The 24,430-nt window shown below is 37.7% G+C and overlaps 1 protein-coding gene across 2 annotated transcripts in view; it reads left to right on the forward strand.

Moving 5' to 3' along the window:
- LOC117335055 (microtubule-associated protein futsch-like) overlaps nt 1-24,430 on the forward strand; it is a 57,577-nt gene that overhangs the window by 13,733 nt on the left and 19,414 nt on the right. Inside the window, exons 2-3 of one of the 2 annotated variants that reach the window (XM_033894976.1) lie at nt 16,053-16,151; nt 21,239-21,274. In XM_033894976.1, the coding sequence (XP_033750867.1) occupies nt 16,053-16,151; nt 21,239-21,274 (135 nt within the window). The remainder of the gene's footprint in view (nt 1-16,052; nt 16,152-21,238; nt 21,275-24,430) is intronic. The other variant, XM_033894977.1, reaches the window with a different exon arrangement.

Consider the following 24,430-nt stretch of genomic DNA (forward strand, 5'->3'; position numbering starts at 1 on the left):
GGTAGTAAAATCATTCAAAGAGAAAATCCTGAGTGAGCAACTGATGTATTATTTGTCAATATAATGTGTCTGGCTGACTGTATCAAAATACACTTTCAAATTTGTCAAGCATATCTTTTAGCTTGGGAAGATTTTGCAACCATCAGTCTTTTTATTTTCTTGGAATATGAATTTGTGTTGTGAGTGTTGAAGTGCCCTAATGATTAAGGAGCTCACTAAATCTTCCGGGAGTCTCACCTGCTCTCCATGTCACCAGATCGTTACCATGGTAAAATTGACAAATGATGTTGACATTGGTTCACTGTGTAATCACATTCGTACAAGGTCAACTTCTGATGGTGTCAAGGTCACAGTTCAAACAGTATATAGTTCTTGTCCAAACATATTCCCATCCCAATATTTATAGCCTTGTTTATATTGCAAGGTAGACAGTAAAGTATGACCAAAGATAATGTTTGGTTTGTGGGTATATTATTGTGTAGGTATATGCCCCTTCAGATTTTACTGATATATGATATAATCTGACAATCACTCCACAAACACAACCCTTAGGAGGAAAGTCATGCATCTTTTCTGTTCTTATCCTTTCTTTTACAAAAACACTAGTGTTCATATACAGCAATAGCTTTTGTGACAGAGATCCAAGATAAAGAGTAACTAACCTGTTACTACAAGAGTTTTTGTGACAGAGATCTAAGATAAAGAGTTTGAGTGACCAGTATTGTGTGGAATATACACAGCAACTATATAGATGAGGTGTAATCATGATCAGCGTTTTTTCATTTCTTGATTGTCTACATCCAGAGTGTACTAGCGGAACTTTATCAGTTAAGAAATAAAGAATATTGATACTTGGAAAGGTGATTCAGATCACATTGCATTCCATCTTTTTCATTAATGTTTACATTGCAAGATGATAATAACGAGGTTGGAAACGTCTTTATTTGCTCTAACATGCTGTAGTAATCAGCGTAATCTCAATGGACTGATGTACTGCTGGTGTTTTTGTACTTGTGCACCGGTGCCAATGCTTAGGGGAGACCTTGGTGCACTAGAAAATGCTTCTTTGAAAAAAAAAAAATTTAAATGTGATCAGGTGATCTACCTTTAATGATTTCGAGCATGTAGCTCTCCAGAATTGCCACATGTTGTTGTTCTGAAGGATGTCGGCAGCGAAAGCTACAGAAATAAATTATAACAATTGCTGCATCTTCTGGAAATTCTGCAAATAACACTTTGTAAATATACAGTGGATGGTGGTGGAGCCCTGTGGTATATAGACAGTCTGTACTTGTGTAGAGTGAAATTATCAAGCACAGAGTTGTATATACAGTAATTATCTATTACAGATAGACAGATATTACCAATCAAGGAGTGGTATGTGAAATGAAAACTTTCAAATTCTTTACCCTTTACTGCACACATATAAATTAAATCTGATGATACCGGTAATTTTTGCATGTTTTTTTAACTGAGTCTTGCAAACAACACCAAGTCCAAACTTTTTTTTATAATCAAAGTCCCAATACTAAGAGATATATAGTGCATGATTTTCCATAGGAAAAGCACAAAGCCATGGCCAGAACTCTCAGAATTGATTAAATCACTGTTTCTGACTTCCAAAACCTTGTGTTATATCATGAGCTTACCGTATATGATTGATAGATGACAATTTAAAGGTATATCAAAGATCTTCAAACTGGAACTTGTATTGATGAACATTTTAAAGTGATAATAATTTGTATCAATCTGACATAGAGAAATTTTCTATCTCAAATTTTGTTTAATATGATAAATGTTATGATAATCATAGCACAGCATGTAAGTGTGAGAGTATGTGTGTTTCTATGTTTTGTGTGGATGCCTTTGTCATACTGTATGTCTATTGGTTACCATCTGATAAAACATCAATTAATAAAAAAAATTATAAAAAAAAGAATTGTATCCATATGAAAATTTGTGTAAGTAAATATTTTTAGCTCACCTGGACCGAAGGTCCGGTGAGCTTATGTCATGGCGCGGCGTCCGTCGTCTGTCGTCCGTCGTCCGTCAACATTTGCTTTAAATCGCTACTAGTCAAAAAGTTCTTATTGGATTATTTAGTCAGAAACATCCTTGGCACAAGGGGATCAGATTTTGCATAAATGGTGACTCTGACCCCCAAGGGGCCTGAGGGGCGAGGCCCAATAGGGGAAATTGAGGCAATTCCTTAAAATCGCTACTTGTCATAAAGTTTTGAATGGATTTGAACCCAATTTGGTCAGAAACATTCTTGGGGGAAGAGGAACAGATTTTGCATAAATGGTGACTCTGACCCCCAAGGGGCCAAAGGGGCGGGGCCTAATGGGGAAATAGAGGTAATTCCTTTAAATCGCTACTAGTCATAAAGTTATGAATGGATTTGAACCCAATTTGGTCAGAAACATTCTTGGGGGAAGGGGAACAGATTTTGCATAAATGGTGACTCTGACCCCCAAGGGGCCTGAGGGGCGGGGCCGAATAGGGGAAATTTAGGCAATTCCTTTAAATCGCTACTAGTCATAAAGTTATGAATGGATTTAAACCCAAATTGGTCAGAAACATTCTTATGTGAAGGGGAACAAATTTTGCATAAATGGTGACTCTGACCCCCAAGGAGCCAAAGGGGCGGGTCCCAATAGTGGAAATAGAAGTAATTCCTTTAAATCACTACTAGTCAAAAAGTTCTTATTGGATTTTGACCAAATTTAGTCAGAAACATCCTTGGCTGAAGGGGATCAGATTTGCATAAATGGTGACTCTGACCACCGAGGGGCCAAAGGGGCGGGGCCCAATAGGGGAAATAGAGGTAATTCCTTTAAATCGCTACTAGTCATAAAGTTATGAATGGATTTGAACCCAATTTGGTCAGAAACATCCTTGGCAGAAGGGGAACAGATTTTGCATAAATGGTGACTCTGACCCTCCGAGGGGCCAAAAGGGTGGGGCCCAATAGGGGAAATAGAGGTAATTCCTTTAAATCGCTACTAGTTATAAAGTGATTAATGCATGCATGTTCTAAAAATAATTCTTGAGGTCTTTCAGACCAGGTGAGCGATACAGGCCCCATGGGTCTCTTGTTTAGCATTCCTAGATTTCGTATCCACCATATCAACGTAGAGGTATGTTTACGTAGATTTGTTATGTAGCCAGAAAGGTATGAAATTTATTACCAGGAGAAATATAAAAAGCTTTGACCCTGTGTAACTCATTAAGAAGAGTATGCCCTGGAATGATGCCTGCCAGCAACTCCTTGTCTGAAGAGTTCGGGAAGGGGTGGAACACCTGAGAGGTTTACGTTAAAAAGCGCCAGAGTTGTCATGCCTCATTAGGAGGTTCTAAACTTAATTACTCCAGTTAATTGGAGACATATTTAAGACTAGGTCACAAGCACTCCCCACAGATGCCATTTAAATCACATTCTACCAAATATCTAGGCCAACTTTACCCACTGGGCTGACTATATATACAAAATTTATATCATCTTTATATATTTGACAATATTATGACACAAGTTATATCAACTTGTATTTATCCTGTTGGCCTGGATAGCACATAGGATGTGTCATTGTAGGAGGAAACAGTAGTACATCGAGGAAGCCTGAATGGTCAGACAATTAATAGACTCCCATACCTTTTCATGTCCAGTCAGGAATCGAACCCCTATCACTTAGGTGTAGGTCATGTGCACTATCTACTACCCGACCAGCTGCCTTCCTAACGACTTACACTTGTACCATATGTACTTTTACACGTTGGAGTCAGCTCTGATACCTTTTTGATTCTATCCGTACTCACCCTCTGGGTTTGATATGGGAGGGTAATATATTGGTTTATATCATGCCCATATTTAACATTCCAGAGTTGATGATGTCTATCACTTTATTGTCCCACTTTATGATTAGTTAATAGAGGTTTATAGTGTTCCTTTAACTGCTGGAATCATTAAGGGTTGCTGACGTTTCCTTTGAACTACATTAACAGGGTATAATGAATTACACATGATTATCAGATTACATATTAACTGATGGTGTTGTGTTCACTACTGTTCAGCTACATGTACATTGTAGAAGGTCATCAACCAATACAAGTAGAAGAAGCTGAGTATTCTGAATTGGGTCAATGTGACCTTGTTTTTTTTCTAAGGTCATTAATAATTTTGTGCTTGAAAATGATATGTTGAGTTGTTGACATATGGTAGTCATTTAATAATGAACTGGGAGCATGTATGCTCTGATGATCATACCAAGGGTCACAAGTTTGACCTTAAACACTTAATATACTTGTCAAAATCATTAATAAAATTTTGTAATATTTTTAAATCTGAATATTTGAATAAACGAAATATTTTTGAATCCAAATTTTTAAATAAAGGTATCAGTATCTTAAGCTGGTGCATTGCAGGGGGAAATGTTTGTTTCCCAGCGGAATTGACCTAAATAAAGTCAGATTAATGTATCTTGATATTGCTCCGTTGACCTTCCGCTCTATAGCGTAACTGCAGTCACTCCCACATGTCTTAGCATACCTGGCCATGAAACACAGGTAAATAAGGTGTCACCTGGCTACCTCAGGTAAATAAGATGTTGTGGCACATTTTCAGCCTTAAGCTGCTGGATCATTACTTCACCATCTGACTCGATGATCTAGGAATTCTGAGAATTTGACCTGGGATTGATTTGTGTTCAGTTAAATGTTACATTGATGTGTACAAGTCCTGTTATCTTGCTGTGACCAATGATCATCTCTAAACTTTCAGCTTCCTCTGTACATTTATTGTGTCCCTGTTTTCTTAGTACACTTAAGCTTCCTGTGTCCCCTCTTCAAGAGTACACTTCCTGTGTCCCCTCTTCAAGAGTACACTTCCTGTGTCCCTCTTACTCTGTACTCTTCCTGTGTCCCAGTTTCCTTAGTACACTTCCTGTGTCCCCATCTTCAAGGGTACACTTCCTGTGTCCCCTCTTCCTGAGTACACTTCCTATGTCCCCTCTTACTCTGTACACTTCCTGTGTCCCAGTTTCCTTAGTACACTTCCTATGTCCCTCTTACTCTGTACACTTCCTGTGTCCCAGTTTCCTTAGTACACTTCTTGTGTCCCATTTTATAGGATAACACATATTTACGCCGGGCTAGTAATAATTCAACAGCATCAATGATTAAATATTTATTCATCAATTTGTTAAACAATAGACTTATCTCATGTTATTCTGCTGACCTGAAATGTTCTATCTGTATAACAGTAATCAAGTCACCTCAGACTGACCTACCTGTAGACAAGTCACCTCAGACAGACCTACCTGTAGACAAGTCACCTCAGACAGACCTACCTGTAGACAAGTCACCTCAGACAGACCTACCTGTAGACAAGTCACCTCAGACAGACCTACCTGTAGACAAGTCACCTCAGACAGACCTACCTGTAGACAAGTCACCACAGACAGACCTACCTGTAGACAAGTCACCTCAGACAGACCTACCTGTAGACAAGTCACCTCAGACAGACCTACCTGTAGACAAGTCACCTCAGACAGACCTACCTGTAGACAAGTCACCTCAGACAGACCTACCTGTAGACAAGTCACCTCAGACAGACCTACCTGTAGACAAGTCACCTCAGACAGACCTACCTGTAGACAAGTCACCTCAGACAGACCTACCTGTAGACAAGTCACCTCAGACAGACCTACCTGTAGACAAGTCACCTCAGACAGACCTACCTGTAGACAAGTCCCCTCAGACAGACCTACCTGTAGACAAGTCACCTCAGACAGACCTACCTGTAGACAAGTCACCACAGACAGACCTATACTGTAGACAAGTCACCACAGACAGACCTACCTGTAGACAAGTCCCCTCAGACTGACCTACCTGTAGTCAAGTCACCTCGGACAGACCTACCTGTAATCAAGTCACCTCAGACAGACCTACCTGTAATCAAGTCACCTCAGACTGACCTACCTGCAGACAAGTCACCTCAGACTGACCTACCTGCAGACAAGTCACCTCAGACTGACCTACCCGAAGACCAGTCACCTCGGACAGACCTACCTGTAGACAAGTCACCTCAGACAGACCTACCTGTAGACAAGTCACCACAGACAGACCTACCTGTAGACAAGTCACCTCAGACAGACCTACCCGAAGACCAGTCACCTCGGACATACCTACCTGTAGACAAGTCACCTCAGACAGACCTACCTGTAGACAAGTCACCTCAGACAGACCTACCTGTAGACAAGTCACCTCAGACAGACCTACCTGTAGACATGTCACCTCAGACAGACCTACCTGTAGACAAGTCACCTCAGACAGACCTACCTGTAATCAAGTCACCTCAGACTGACCTACCTGTAGACAAGTCACCTCAGACAGACCTACCTGTAGACATGTCACCTCAGACAGACCTACCTGTAGACAAGTCACCTCAGACAGACCTACCTGTAGACATGTCACCTCAGACAGACCTACCTGTAGACAAGTCACCTCAGACAGACCTACCTGTAATCAAGTCACCTCAGACTGACCTACCTGTAGACAAGTCACCTCAGACAGACCTACCTGTAGACATGTCACCTCAGACAGACCTACCTGTAGACAAGTCACCTCAGACAGACCTACCTGTAGACATGTCACCTCAGACAGACCTACCTGTAGACAAGTCACCTCTGACAGACCTACCTGTAGACAAGTCACCACAGACAGACCTACCTGTAGACAAGTCACCTCAGACAGACCTACCCGAAGACCAGTCACCTCGGACAGACGTACCTGTAGACAAGTCACCTCAGACAGACCTACCTGTAGACAAGTCACCTCAGACAGACCTACCTGTAGACAAGTCACCTCAGACAGACCTACCTGTAGACAAGTCACCTCAGACAGACCTACTTGTAGACAAGTCACCACAGACAGACCTACCTGTAGACAAGTCACCTCAGACAGGCCTACCTGTAGACAAGTCACCTCAGACAGGCCTACCTGTAGACAAGTCCCCTCAGACTGACCTACCTGTAGTCAAGTCACCTCGGACAGACCTACCTGTAATCAAGTCACCTCAGACAGACCTACCTGTAATCAAGTCACCTCAGACTGACCTACCTGCAGACAAGTCACCTCAGACTGACCTACTTGTAGACAAGTCACCTCGGACTGACCTACCTGTAGTCAAGTCACCTCGGACTGACCTACCTGCAGACAAATCACCACAGACAGACCTACCTGCAGACAAGTCACCTCAGAATGACCTACCTGTAATCAAGTCACCTCAGACTGACCTACCTGTAGCTAAAAAGCTTAGATTATGATTCTTGTGGGGATTAACAGTTTGTATAATTACGTTATGTATATGATACGGAGAATGATACGGGAGTGGGTTGTGACGAAGTAGAATACTTGGGGGTTTCTATTTAGACTTTGGTGGGTAGGAATGCTATGGGACCATTATTTGGACGGTTGAGTGATCATTGTTGAGTATAATTGTTGTAATGGATTTGACACCCTATAAGGACTACAGACATGCTGGCCTTATTGCTGACCAGATGGCTGTCCCAAGAGTATCGAGGGAATCAATATGTCCCCATCACAAAGGTCCCGTCTCATGATCATTGTATCCGATTGATTATCATCACAAACAAATCTAATACAAATGTACCGGGCTTCGTCTGGCTTTCCCCAACTCTGACCTTATATTGATTTATCATTAGCTTATTAGTGCTTGATGAAACTCGAGCTGAGTCAGCTGTCATTAGATTTCATGTCTGGACCCACATATAACATGCTTAATTAGTTTGGTTTGACATTAAGTTAGATTTTCAATTTGATTTCTTGTAATATATGGACGGAATCATTTTGAATCAGTGTTTCAATTTCAATAATTAGGATATTTCAGCTTCAATTTCAATGATTGTTAATCAAAATATCAGTGATTTAAGATTGAACTTTTATGTGTTGTATCAGATACATGTAAGAAATTGTATGCTAACACATTTAACTGTAAGTGGTATGATTTATTTATACAATTGGATAACCGGATACTATCAGAAAAGATGCACTCTGGGTTAAGACATTTATACTATAAGATATAAGACCTATAATTGAATAAGACATTTATACCATAAGATAAGACATATAATTGAATAAGACATTTATACCATAAGATAAGAAATACCAGTGAATAAGACATTTATACAAAAACCATAAGACATATCATTGTATAAGACATATATAAGATAAGATCAGACATATAATTGAATAAAACATTTATACCATAAGATAAGAAATACCAGTGAATAAGACATTTATACAAAAACCATAAGACATATCATTGTATAAGACATATATAAGATAAGATCAGACATATAATTGAATAAGACATTTATACCATAAGATAAGAAATACCAGTGAATAAGACATTTACCGGTATACCTTAAGATAAAACGGATCATTGAATAAGACATTTATACTATTAGATAAGAAATACCAGTGAATAAAACATTTATACTGTCGGGGTATCTTGTCAGAAAAGACCCAAGTACTTTTAAGACGTAAGACATCGCAGGCATTGCATGTAGCAGAACACATGTGCACATGAGACAAAAGTAAATTAGGATAAGCCAAATTTTTGCCATATCACAGATTCAAGTCCTGTCACAAATAATATAGGGTCATATATGTCACATAAATCTAACACATCAACCATACTCATCACATTAATTGTATTAGACTGTCTTTGAGGAAACACATACCACAAACTTGTGCTAGACACACACATGTCTGATTGCATGTGCTTGCATGCATGTACACAGTCAGACACACATATTTGTTGTGTAAACTGTTGAGGACTATATCTGATGTCTGGAACTAAAGGAAAGGTGCCAAAGGTCTACTGTATAATTCAGCTGAGGTGACATGTGGTCATTTTACTTCTCACTCCTGGAAAGTACATAAATATCAATATTAAATAGACAATACTATATCTTTATAATGTACACATTTGCACGGTATAAGGTATATACTGTAGACTAGTGCGCTGTTGGCAACATATTGAATATTGAATCCACATTATATATACAGACTGGCTTCAGCTCCAATACCAGCCACAGAGCCATGCAATGTAGATTATGACATGACGGCCATATCGGTAGGGCTGACTGCCTGAAGGTTTAATCGAAAGATCAAAATTATTGGGGAGGAAAAATCTCTAATGTATAGTCATATGTTTTAGTAAATTTGACATATAAACATCATGCAAACTCTTCATTAGCATAGCAGTTTACTCGCATGACATGTACTTGATCCATTGGACTACTTTAGGAGGGATTCAAACGACATTCATAGACCTAGTGTCAGCATCATACCATTGTACATATATATGGTAAAGGTTGAAGGCCGGTTATGACCAACAAAACTTGGCCATTAACCAACGATGGCCAGCTATTCTACGCAGCAGTATAGAAATGCATTGAATTCCTGAAAGTCTGCACCCTGCCTCTGTAACCTAATACTCCAATGTAGTTGGATTTTCCTCTCAATAAAAATAAAAACAAAACTTTTTCTTGCTTTGCTGTCTGGTTAACAGCGGATTGTAAGATTACCGTCAGAATCAATAGATACTACAAAACGGTGATGTGATGTAAAACTAGCGAGGGAGGACAATATAACTGTAAAAATTGCTCCCTGATGTGTTAGCTCACATAAGGTAACACTTTCCAATGTATTCAGTGCTAAGGTTTGCCCTTGCTTTAATGCCAAAGCACAATATCTGTTCCAACCGTTTTTGCAAGTCTTTATGTTGAAGGTCACAGGTGTCGGTATGACATCCTTATTTAGGCAATTACACATGAGTCAAATGTATTCATGTTTGAAATTGAAATACATATGTTTAATTAAACAATGAGTTTGTCAAATGTATTCATTTCTTGAAATAAAGGTAATAACTTTGCATTAGTTGACTGCTTTCAGGCTAAGGAGCATGGATAGTTGTATAGTCTCAATATAATGTATGATACTGAGTTTATTCTGGAGAAGTCGGAGATATCATTTAGTTCTCATGGGACTTTGTAAAAATAAGAGGTATCAGTACTTCTTCAAAATGAATATTCAGGAAATGTAGGCCAGCTTGTATTACCACCTGTGAAAGTCAACTGTATCATTGCTGGTGTACTTTAGTGAATTAATGAAATGGGGTACCAGACTTAAAGAAAAACAAATACTAGTAACATTAGCCATATTTCGTGAACAATCAGAACTCTTTACTTAGACACCACTGATCCAGTGTCTCACTATCCAGACTCAAGTAATCTTGTGTTTCACTATCAAGACACAACTAATCCAGTGTCTTATTATCCAGACTCAAGTAATCTTGTGTTTCACTATCGAGACACAACTAATCCAGTGTCTAATTATCGAGACACCACTAATTCAGTGTCTTACTATTTAGTCACTATGAATCCAGTGTCTCACTATCCAGACACCACTAATCCAGTGTCTCACTATCCAGACACCACTAATCCAGTGTCTCACTATCCAGACACAACTAATCCAGTGTCTCACTATCAAGACATCACTAATTCAGTGTCTCACTATCAAGACACCACTAATACAGTGTCTCACTATCCAGACACCACTAATCCAGTGTCTCACTATCCTGACACCACTAATTCAGTGTCTCACTATCCAGACACCAATAATTCAGTGTCTCACTATCCAGACACCACTAATCCAGTGTCTCACTATCCAGACACCACTAATCCAGTGTCTCACTATCCAGACACCACTAATCCAGTGTCTCACTATCCAGACATCACTAATCCAGTGTCTCACTATCCAGACACCACTAATCCAGTGTCTCACTATCCAGACACCACTAATCCAGTGTCTCACTATCCAGACACCACTAATCCAGTGTCTCACTATCCAGACACCACTAATCCAGTGTCTCACTATCCAGACACCACTAATCCAGTGTCTCACTATCAAGACATCACTAATCCAGTGTCTCACTATCCAGACACCACTAATCCAGTGTCTCACTGTCCAGACACAACTAATCCAGTGTCTCACTATCCAGACACCATTAATCCAGTGTCTCACTATCCAGACACCACTAATACAGTGTCTCACTATCCAGACACCACTAATACAGTGTCTCACTATCCAGACACCACTAATCCAGTGTCTCACTATCCAGACACCACTAATCCAGTGTCTCACTATCCAGACACCACTAATCCAGTGTCTCACTATCCAGACACCACTAATCCAGTGTCTCACTATCCAGACACCACTAATCCAGTGTCTCACTATCCAGACACCACTAATCCAGTGTCTCACTATCCAGACACCACTAATCCAGTGTCTCACTATCCAGACACCACTAATCCAGTGCCTCACTATCCAGACACCACTAATCCAGTGTCTCACTATCAAGACACCACTTATCCAGTGTCTCACTGTCCAGACACCACTAATCCAGTGTCTCACTATCCAGACACCACTAATCCAGTGCCTCACTATTCAGACACCACTAATCCAGTGTCTCACTATCCAGACACCACTAATCCAGTGTCTCATTATTAAGACACCACTAATCCAGTGTCTCATTATTAAGACACCACTAATCCAGTGTCTCACTGTCCAGACACCACTAATCCAGTGTCTCACTATCCAGACACCACTAATCCAGTGTCTCACTATTAAGACACCACTAATCCAGTGTCTTACTATTTTGTCACTATGAATCCTGTGTCTCATTATTAAAACACCACTAATCCATTGTGTCACTATCAAGACACCACTAATCCAGTGCCTCACTATCCAGACACCACTAATCCAGTGTATCATTATTAAGACACCACTAATCCAGTGTCTCATTATTAAGACACCACTAATCCAGTGTCTCACTATCCAGACACCACTAATCCAGTGTCTTGCTATCCAAACACCACTTATCCATTGTGTCACTATCAAGACACCACTAATCCAGTGTCTCACTATCCAGACACCACTAATCCAGTGTCTCACTATCAAGACACCACTTATCCAGTGTCTCGTGCTTTAGAAGCTTTTTGTTGTTTTTCTTATCAACCAAAGTTTAAGGGGTCAGATTCACTCTTTTCTGTATAAAATGTGACAAAAAATCTGGTTGTCCCACAATCCTTTGTAACTTGAATGTCTGATTTATCTAAGCTCCACAATGATAGCAGCATGTGATAGTTGATTGAGAGTTAAAACTTGTATAATAAGCTTATTCTCCAGTAAAGCTTCAGTGAGCAGATAAAATCAGAGATTTAATTAAGATATTGTGTGGTGTATCATGACACAACTTATATACTGTATAAGTTATTTTCTCTGTGTCAAACAACTTTTAATTCCTGGAATGTAAATCATAATCAGATCTTGTCTATCTCAAAAATTACATTTGATAGAGACATAACATCTTGTTGTCAAACATCAATTTAGTTTTCTGACATATAGGAGAGAATTAAGTCAGGCCAGATCCTGTCACATGCTGTATACGACTATCTCTGACATAGGAGAGATTTAAATATGGCCAAATCCTGTTACATAATGTTATTTCACAATGAGATACTACAACCTAAGGTACTCTTATAGTAAAAATAATAAATGCCCCTAGCCTACACTCATTAAAAACAAAATTGAAGTGCATAAGAATTTACAATGTCCAAAAGGTTGAATAAATTAGCATGGCTGTTGCACTGTCAATCGGGACATATGTAGCTCTATAATATGATATATATATATAAGTCTCTGTTGATTTTTTCTAAATTTGTTTTCAGATTTTGAATATGATTTTCTCTTTTCCAAAGAAATATCTCCATAACTTTTCTTACAGGCATGGATTACTCAGTAGTATTTCTTGGTCACAGCTATTTTTATGTTTCTGAGTAATTATAGACTTAACCTACATATTACTCATATGGTGGAGCACTCCAACTGAACCGTCCTTCCCTACTTAGCTGTATCAAACTATTAATATGAACCATACTTCTGTAATGAAACATATCAGTGCTTATATATTTGAATGGGAAACACTACAGAATCTTATGTTTAATTTTACTCTTGGTTTCCTGCTTAACACAGTGTACATGTTTAAAGTTGTATACAGCCTTACAGCTACAGAAAAATCTCCCGAACTTGAACAGAGGATGATATAATCGCTGGAGTTTGTTTACCATGAGTCACGGTGCAGATAGACAGGTTGTCAATGCTAAGTCTGTCACTCTCGTACAATCTATTACAAACAAGTTTAATTTGACAAACACCAAAATGTTGTAAAGTTTGTGTTCATCTCGTCTTGGCATATTTCCTTCCCTGTCTGTGAATACTCACTATACATCGTGTTGAGTTGCATGATGTATACTAGTTAGTGTGTAGAACAGGAGTGTTGGGCAAGGATAGATCGACCTATACACAGAATACTCATCAAGAATAATATAAGGTCATGTGATTAAAATATTCTGTAATTAGTATTCACAGAAATTAATATTGCACTTGTAAACAGACTACAGCAAGCCACTCTTAATTTGTTTTTTTTTCAACAAAATATATCATTGGGTTGCAATATTAAATGAGACCCGATATGTTACATACATATAAGTTTGGGTGATTAAACCATATACCAATTAGGAAGAACTAATTACAGACAGGAGTATTGTAATTTCTGCAATGTGTCTCCAGGGTATTGCGTGTCTAATAAATTTATACAGCTTGTAACAGTCATTATCCGCCATGTTTGCCTTCCTAATCATTATTTGTATGTGTGGATGGCTGTAAAACTTCTGTAATAAATAATAACTATGGTGTGATACAGAACTTGGATTCAGAAAGGTTTTATTTATTTAGGGCCGAGACTGGTGCCGTGCCATTACTGACTGTGGTGGGAGAAACCTCATATAAATGTTAGGTAGTCGAGTATGACTGGCTGTTGGTGTATAATAACACAAATTCATTTGGAGACTCAATGGTATAAAAGCCTCCAAGTGCTGTAGATAAAGTCAAGGAGACCTGTTCTCCATCGATTATCACCAAAATACATGAATATTGCTCGATAGAGACGATAGAAATGTGGTCACAAGCAACGTAGCGACATATTTATTGATCAGGCAGACAAATGCAAAACTTGAAGTGGATGTGTTTCCCCGCTTATTCCCGAGCATGACCTGGACATTAGATTGAATTTTGGTACTTCAGACACCAGTTTTACGTTGTTGGCACCAATGAATCAAATGAAATGTTCTGGTTCAAGTTGTTATATAAGATACTATGCCAACGTATGTCTCCAATACTGTTTTGTTGCCAATTAACTGCTTTGCACAAGACCTTAATACAGGCACATTTATGAATAAAGTATGACATGCATCATACTGCCTTACAGTACAGGCCAGTCTCAAGTCTTAACTAACATAATTAGTCCCCATGTGAAATTCACCGGGGTACTATGATAGGTTTCCTCTACGTCTGTCTTGAGTTTGTCATGATCAGCGCTCTAGCGGCTTCATTCCTTGAGGGATTTTGATCAACCTTGAGGGATTTTGATCAAACTTCACACAATGATAAAGGGCCATAATATCTCAGACAAGTTTAGTTTCGGGTTTTGGGGTCAAGGTCAAAGTCATTTATTATTTTTAGTGGGGGGGGGGGGGGGCATTGTTTTATAGTACTGGCAATTTATGTAAATGTGGATGTAACCGTTACAGTATAGCAAAAATAAATTGTAATAATTTGGAGTTTAATATACTGCTATATCACAGCAACATAGCCAGTCTCAAAGAGGATCACAAATTATTACCCATGGTTATTGGGCCTTTAGCAACCAGCCAATGTCTTTCTCAACTCTCTGGGGAAGCATACAGCCAGAGCTGCCATTTCGAAGCCAACAGCTGGAGCTGCCATTTCGAAGCTAACAGCTGGAACTGCCATTTCGAAGCTAACGGCTTACACACAACATTTCTTGCACTGCCCTACCATGTTTAAAGTACCTTGTTCGTGGATATACAACACAGCGCTGATGCTGGTACTCAAACCAGCAACCCTTCAGTCACATAGCCTTGCGTTCTACCACTAGACCAATGTGCCTTCGTTTAAAATTGACATGATTGAGAGTATCTGGTAATTTGCTGGGGTAGATTGTACCATTATCCGATACCTGTGATCTGTCTTCTGCTTCACACCTGTCAGAACAGTACTTAACTATATAGCTACCTATATGTAAAAACTGAAAGGTAGACTACAGTAGGCCTGTACCTGTGATCTGTCTTCTGCTTCACACCTGTCAGAACAGTACTTAACTATATAGCTACCTGTATGTAAAAACTGAAAGGTAGACTACAGTAGGCCTAGACTGGTTCATGTCATTGAATACAAAATGTGAGAATTCAATTTATTTAGAGTAAGAGTTTGTGATCTGAAAACACCCGAGATAGATGTGTATGTATAACATTTACACATGTATACACACAGTATCACTTCCCTGAGTATGGTTATCAATACACATTTATTGATGAATAAGTCAATGTTGAGTCATTCAAAACATTCTATTTATTTGGAATTTGACATTCATATATTTAGATTCATAAGTGTGAGTTTTGCTGCATCATGTATTACGGATAGATCAAGTGTCCATTCGGATGTTTAAATAGTCTGAAGAGTTGGACGTCATTCAATATAATTACTTCTTATAAAATGTTTGTTTATGTGTAGTCTTTTCATACTAAAGAAAATATCTAAAAGATGAAATTTATTATTAATTATCATGATGTGTGTAATACTTTTACAAAAACCTATCCATGAATGTCTCCAAACAGCTTTCACCACACGATTCTCGAGGAAATTTCCTATGGTTTAAGGTAGACATACTGTTTAAACATTAATTGTGAAAATTTTGTTTAAAATTCAATATGAAAATACAATAAGAACCTGATGTCTTGCACAGACATGTTTAATGTTCATGTTCAGACAATTTAGAAAGTCTGGTTTGCATAAATAAGTTGATGGACATATTGTTTTATTTGCAGGATTCCGTTGTTGGGATGAGAAACAGACTGGAATTGACATCAACGATGAATTGGCCAGGATTGCTAACCGAGCCTCAATGGGCGAGGAAGGACCCAATGGTAAATAATCTTTTTCCCAAAAGCTTTTGTCAGAAGAAATCACAAACACAGGGATGCTTGTCATTATAGATAAAGAATGTTAAATTATCTTTTTCCCCAAAGGCTTTTGTCAAACATAGGGATGCTTGTCATTAGGGATAAAGAGTGGTAAATAATCTTTTTCCCAACGGTTTTGTAAGTAGAAATCATAATCATTGGGATGCTTGTCGTTAGGGATGAAGACGGAATGCTAAATGACCTTTTTCCCAATGGCTTTTGTTAGTGGAAATCTCAATCATAGAAATGCTTGTCATCATGGATGAAGATGTCATTATGCTAGGCCCTTAAGTGTTTTCCACATCTGGTGATATCCCTTGTTAACCTTTTAACCATATAATACTGGATAAGAATGTCGGGTCTAGTAGAGGAAGTGTATTACATGTAACCAGAGACTTAGTAGCACCTTAAGCCTCTGAAGTAGTGTGTCAAATATAGCTTCAGCAAAATTAATTCCATTTTCAATCATAAATCAGCACTGATGGTTGTCTCTGAACAAAATATGTAATTACAACACCACATATACATAGATTAAGTTCATATGAATATTGATATTCACTAAAATGATGAATTTATCATAGTTTATATATATTTCAAGCATATTAACATCAGTGTCATGACCATAATTCTCAGCTGTTGCCTTTGTTGGATTTGAGGTTGAAAAACTGGACTGAAACAGTTCAGAAATACAGCTACCTGTATAGGTTATCATCAGTATTGAGCTGATAATCCAACAAAGGGCATAGCCTTGTTTTGTGTAATTGCACAAAACGAGAAAGCAATATTTCCAATTCTCAATTATTTCAACTTAAATTTTAACTGAAGCTAAACATGAAACTAGTACTATACAGATTATGTATAGTTCCGAGTATCACTGCTGTAGAGGGGACTTACAAGGTAGGGTTTGAAGTGCATGAGGTTCAGGGAATGATGCATATTGCTGTCAGTGTAGTTGTAACACTTAATGGCCTGAATTGACATTTAACATAATATTGTCGTTGTAGACCTGGAGGATTCTCGCCAGGTTGGCCCATTAGTTTTAGTAACCTTGTACCGAAGGCTGAGTTAACATTTACATTTCCCATTAAAACAATGATGGTCCATGTATTCTTATTGCTTTGGCATTTTCGTTATTGTCCTAACTTAAATTAGATCAAGTTCTGCTGGTGTGAGACACAGAATGATTCTTAAAAACATTAAAATAGCACATGTTCTAGCGATTTCCGTGATAAAACAACATCAATGTCATATTACAGACAGATATCACCTGTTGTAACATATTACAGATATCACCTGTTGTGATGTCAGTATCATATTACAGATTTCACCTGTTGTGATGTCAGTATCATATTACAGATATCACCTGTTGTGATGTCTGTATCATATTACAGACAGATATCACCTGTTGTGATGTCAGTATCATATTACAGATATCACCTGTTGTGATGTCAGTATCATATTACAGACAGATATCACCTGTTGTGATGTCAGTATCATATTACAGACAGATATCACCTGTTGTGATGTCAGTATCATATTACAGATATCACCTGTTGTGATGTCAGTATCATATTACAGACAGATATCACCTGTTGTGATGTCAGTATCATATTATAGACAGATATCACCTGTTGTGATGTCAGTATCATATTACAGACAGATATCACCTGTTGTGATGTCAGTATCATATTACAGACAGATATCACCTGTTGTGATGTCAGTATCATATTACAGACAGATATCACCTGTTGTGATGTCAGTATCATATTACAGACAGATATCACCTGTTGTGATGTCAGTATCATATCACAGACAGATATTACCTGTTGTGATGTCAGTATCATATTACAGATATTACCTGTTGTGATGTCAGTATCATATTACAGATATCACCTGTTGTGATGTCAGTATCATATTACAGACAGATATCACCTGTTGTGATGTCAGTATCATATTACAGATATCACCTGTTGTGATGTCAGTATCATATTATAGACAGATATCACCTGTTGTGATGTCAGTATCATATTATAGACAGATATCACCTGTTGTGATGTCAGTATCATATCACAGATATCACCTGTTGTGATGTCAGTATCATATTATAGACAGATATCACCTGTTGTGATGTCAGTATCATATCACAGATATCACCTGTTGTGATGTCAGTATCATATTACAGACAGATATCACCTGTTGTGATGTCAGTATCATATTACAGATATCACCTGTTGTGATGTCAGTATCATATTACAGTTATCACCTGTTGTGATGTCAGTATCATATTACAGATATCACCTGTTGTGATGTCAGAATCATATTACAGACAGATATCACCTGTTGTGATGTCAGTATCATATTACAGACAGATATCATCTGTTGTGATGTCAGTATCATATTACAGATATCACCTGTTGTGATGTCAGTATCATATTACAGATATCACCTGTTGTGATGTCAGTATCATATTACAGACAGATATCACCTGTTGTGATGTCAGTATCATATTACAGACATCAGATATCACCTGTTGTGATGTCAGTATCATATTACAGTTATCACCTGTTGTGATGTCAGTATCATATTACAGATATCACCTGTTGTGATGTCAGTATCATATTACAGATATCACCTGTTGTGATGTCAGTATCATATTACAGTTATCACCTGTTGTGATGTCAGTATCATATTACAGACAGATATCACCTGTTGTGATGTCAGTATCATATTACAGACAGATATCACCTGTTGTGAGGTCAGTATCATATTACAGACAGATATCACCTGTTGTGAGGTCAGTATCATATTACAGATATCACCTGTTGTGATGTCAGTATCATATTATAGATATCACCTGTTGTGATGTATTTAGACATAGCTAAACAAATATTGTCATCACTAATAATCCATCCCATTATCACCAGCTGGATGGCTAGAATTCTTTATTGTATTATCAAATTGAATGTACAATTTAATGTGGGTTCATACAAAGGTTTTGAAAACTTGATGTGAGTCATGAACTTTAACAAAAGAACATTTTATCGTTAGGCCTTTAATTGTTTGGTCATATATGTAGTTATAAAGTAAATAAATTTGAAAATATCAATACCATTTTCCCATGCAGACTGGATTAAAGATGAAAGGTTATTTTGAAGTCTGTCTATATGATCTAAAAAATACCTGGGAATGTAGAAAGAGACTAAATAATAGGTGATATTGATTGTTGAGATGGTTGATGACAGGGCTGTGACAGGTAAAGTAGGTACACTATGTAGGAACTATGTATACCTGTGTCCTACTCCTACATTAAATATCCACTCTAGTGTACAAAAAGTCACTCATGTGAAAATAAAATCCCGAGTAATTCTGTATCATATCTATAAGCTGTTTTAAGATGGGACGTTTTAAGTAAGATATAGGTAATGTAACCTTGGATGGTTACAGGTTATCTTGTGTAAAGTATAGAAATTCAGTATTAGGGATTGTGACCTTCAAATTCTTGATGGATCAGATTAGCTTACACTACTGTGCATCTCATGAGAGAAAAAAAACTTATTAAACCCTAAATCTGTTCACAGCGAATCAAGAGATGTTATCGGTTAAGCATAGAAGATTATTCCATTCACAACGCTTTTTAGTATGTGAATATGGAAAACATGGCTGGTAATTCGTGAAAAAGCCTATCTTTGGTTGATTATACAAAAGATACACCCACCCACTCCACTTAAGCGCTGGTATTGGTCCGATTATTGTTGCACTACATGCAAATTACTCCTTAAGTTGCCTGACCATCAGCTATCGTATCAGTCCATACACTTAATATAAGGATGCCAAACTACATAGCCTCAAAAATTATGCATCATCATCTGATGGTGGTGTATCATCTGTAGGATTGTGTCAAAGGTCAAGGTCATTAAAATAGGTTATGATCAAGAGCCTCTAGTTATAATCATCATCTGATGACTGTGTCAAGCCGTGTGTCAAAGATCAAGGTCATTAATATAGGTTATGATGAAGAGCCTGAAATAATAATTATCGTCTGATGGTAGTGTCTTGTAGGATTGTGTTTCAGGGTCAAAGTCATTTAAATAGGTCATGATCTGTAGTAAATAACTAAGGCTGCTTGTCAATTTTGTCTTTATATAGTTTGTCAAGTTTCAAACCAATTTTTGATAGATCTGTATTATTTGTGAGCATTACACTCTGTTTAGAATATCAGAGCTTTAATGATTCAGTCTGAATTTTGCCAAAAGCACTGGGAAAAAAACAGTATGATTGAATGTTGACTTCAATTGTCAGATATATAGTAAATGGAATAGCATATCAATAGTCTACATTAGCTGAATATGGATCAATTCGCATGTTATGTATATATACACAATGAACATGTAAGTTACAGCTGTCAAAGTCGACAAGCTTGTCACATGTTGCCAGTCAATATTGATTCCTGGTAATTCCTCGTACCACAGTACTTACAGCTCGTGAAATGTTCTCATCAGAATGTTATTGAATTTAAAATTTAGATTTTGAAGAATTTGGGATAGAATCAGATATAAAATGTAGATTTTGAGGGATGTGTATTCACGGCAAGACCTTTTGGCATATATATATTGCACCTTTGTAATGGTTTGCAATATCCATATTCTTGCATTTTATGATCAGTTGGAAAATAAGGCCAGACATTTAAGTGCATGGTCAATGTATATGATATGAACTATTTTGATTGACTAGAATCTGTCAAAACCAGGTGTATGATTCTTAACAAAGCTCAGGATTTTTTTTTTTAAAGTATGAAATTCAGTTCAATCTAGATGTGTTACCATACATATATATTCAGATTAATATAGCTATCTTAAACATAAATTCAGATTGATCTAGATATCTTACAATATAAACTCCAATTGATCTATAATTAAGTCTTACCATATAAATTCAGACTGATCTTGATGTCTTACATATAAATTCAGATAGATACAGATATATTACCATGTAAATTCAAATTGATCTAGATAATTAACAAAAATTAAATGACCATCATTCCTTTCTGTTAGTTATCGTCACTGGACCTGACCAATCAGAAACCTTCAGTAAGTATCCACAGTGATATTGTCATTTTGTTTCCCTTTCTCTGTCAACCTGGCATGTTCTGCAGATATTGTCAATGTTTCAGTGCTTCAGCTTTTTCTTAATTCTTTTTTCAAGGATACATTTTGCCTTAAAAATTAGAACGTATCTTTTAGCTTTTTCTTAATTCTTTTTTCCATTTCACATTTTTTGTCCTAAAAAATTTAACTCAGCAGGATTTTTCTTAAAGTTCAATTTCAAAAGATGTGTTAAGTGTTGTGAATGTAATGGTGATATGATATGTGTCCACGACACGTCAGATGACAAACTGACATTTATATACCTTTGAATGTCGTTACTGACTTTTGTTTTACGGATTATTTGTTTGCATGAACTATTTGATGTAAACTATTTGTCTGTCAATCCATCATTGTAAAAACATTCATGTTGTATTGACCTCTGACCTACACCATCCCAGGACAATGATTTCCTACCAGAACAGATGATCTGATCATGTACTGCGTGTTATTGTAGCTTGTGTATCAAATTTACCCTGACTTATTCAACAAATTTTTCGACATGATATATCAAATAAAAAAAATATAATAATTATTTTATCTCATTCATAAGTTTGTTTTTAGCCCACCATCATCAGATGGTGGGCTATTCAAATCGCCCTGCGTCCGTGGTCCGTCGTCCGTCCGTCCCTCCGTCCGTCCGTCCGTCCCTCCGTCCGTCCCTCCGTCCGTCCGTAAACAATTCTTGTTATCGCTAATCCTCAGAAAGTGCTGAAGGGATCTTTCTCAAATTTCATATCTAGGTTCCCCTCGGTGCCTAGTTATGCATATTGCATTTGGAGACCATTCGGAAAACAACATGGCCGACAGGCAGCCATCTTGGATTTTGACAATTGAAGTTTGTTATCGCTATTTCTCAGAAACTAATGAAGGAATCTTTCTGAAATTTCATATGTAGGTTCCCCTCGGTGCCTAGTTATGCTTATTGCATATTGAGACCAATCGGAAAACAACATGGCCGACAGGCAGCCATCTTGGATTTTGACAATTGAAGTTTGTTATCGCTATTTCTGAGAAAGTACTGAATGGATCTTTCTCAAATTTCATATGTAGGTTCCCATTGGTGCCTAGTTATGCATATTGCATTTGGAGACCAATCGGAAAACAACATGGCCGACAGGCAGCCATCTTGGATTTTGACAATTGAAGTTTGTTATCGCTATTTCTCAGAAACTAATGAAGGGATCTTTCTCAAATTTCATATGTAGGTTCCACTTGGTGCCTAGTTATGCATATTGCATTTTGAGACCAATCGGAAAACAACATGGCCGACTGGCAGCCATCTTGGAATTTGACAATTGAAGTTTGTTATCGCTATTTCTCAGAAAGTAATGAAGGGATCTTTCTCAAATTTCATATGTAGCTTCCCCTCAGGGCCTAGTTTTGCATATTGGGACCAATCCGAAAACAACATGGCCGACAGACAGCCATTATCGCTAAATCTTAAATTTTATATATAGGTTCCCCTTGTGTGAAAAGGACTAGAGGGCTGTTTCTGAATTTACACTGATTAGTAAGACTTAGAGGAAGGGAAAAGTAGAGAAAAGATCAATCTGACATGGAACCTATAAAGATCAATCAATGGTGGGCGCCAAGATCCCTCTGGGATCTCTTGTTTTTTGTTTTTCTTGTTTTGGAAATTTCTCATTCATAAGTTAGTTTGAGTTTATGAATGGTGATAAGCTGCCGGATACACGGTGGAGTTGTAGTGATTAATGTACTATCATTCTACAGGAATGTGACCTACTTCCTGTGATAAAGGAAATGTAGGTGAGGCAATGTATCATCCTGTTAATCTATTGAGTGATGACAGACCTGTTGATCAATACACTAGGAATAAACAATAAGGGGAGACAACTGCTCTTTATATCAACAGTAATGACACATTAGGGGAGATAACTGCCCTGGTGATCTACAGACCAGAAATGATGAATAAGGGAAGATATTTATCTTGTTTGTCTACAAACCTGGAACAGTAGGATAAAGCAATAAAGGGAAACAACTCATTGTTCTGGTAATTTACCGACCAGAAATAACACATTAGGACACCTAACTGCACAGATAATCTTGGAAATCAATGATTTAATGACCCTGAAGGTAGATAGGTGTTTTCTTGATTAAGAAATAATTGATGATGCAAGGGGAGACAACTGACATTTGATCTAGAGTCCTGTGATGATAACAAGACAAGGGGAGACAACTGACATTTGATCTAGAGTCCTGTGATGATAACAAGACAAGAGGAGACAATTGACATTTGATCTAGAGTCCTGTGATGATAACAAGACAAGGGGAGACAACTGACAATTTGATCTAGAGTACTGTGAAGATGACGCGACAAGGGGAGACAACTAACAATTTGGTCTAGAGTACTGTGATGATGACAAAACAAGGGGAGACAACTTACCATTTGATCTAGAGTCATGTGCTGATCACAAGACAAGGGAGACAACTGGTTTATTGTATTGGAAATTAAAGACACAGAACTGACAGTAAGTGATATCCAGATTAAGTCTATGAAAGCTTTAATTGCATGGAACCAAGAAAAAATGTAGATACTGAGAGTACCTGTGCCATGTGCCCCTGATTAAACATCCTAACCCTTTAGGCCAGATGACCTATAGTGACCCTGCTTCATCCATTGACGTGTGCCATGTGCTGTCGACCGTCCGCCACCAATGGTGCGTAAACTTGTCACATCTCAGTCTTTTTCTCAAGTTTCACCAATGGGATCGATCTGAAACTGGCGACAAATGAAATGGTGTTGACCAAGTGTTCTTATATTTAGGTCAGGTCCGAAATCTAACATGGCCACCATCTTGAATTCACATTTTAAAGTTCTTCCCAAGTTCCACTGGTACAATTGAGCTGAAAATTGGTGAGGATGTTAAGGAAGGGAATTGGACGATTGTATTTATCTTGTGGTCTCATCAAAAGTTGAACATGACTGCACAAAAAGGGTTTTCTTGACCAACTCCTATTTCAAGTTTCTTCTTATGTTTCACAAGTGGAAAGATTATCTGAAATTTTGTCACAAATCTTATACTCTGGCAGGTTCAAAATCCAAGATGGCTGTCATGGCCACAGTGCCATCTTGAAAAA

Source organism: Pecten maximus, chromosome 9 (genome assembly GCF_902652985.1).
Source record: "Pecten maximus chromosome 9, xPecMax1.1, whole genome shotgun sequence".
NCBI classification, from domain to species: domain Eukaryota; kingdom Metazoa; phylum Mollusca; class Bivalvia; order Pectinida; family Pectinidae; genus Pecten; species Pecten maximus.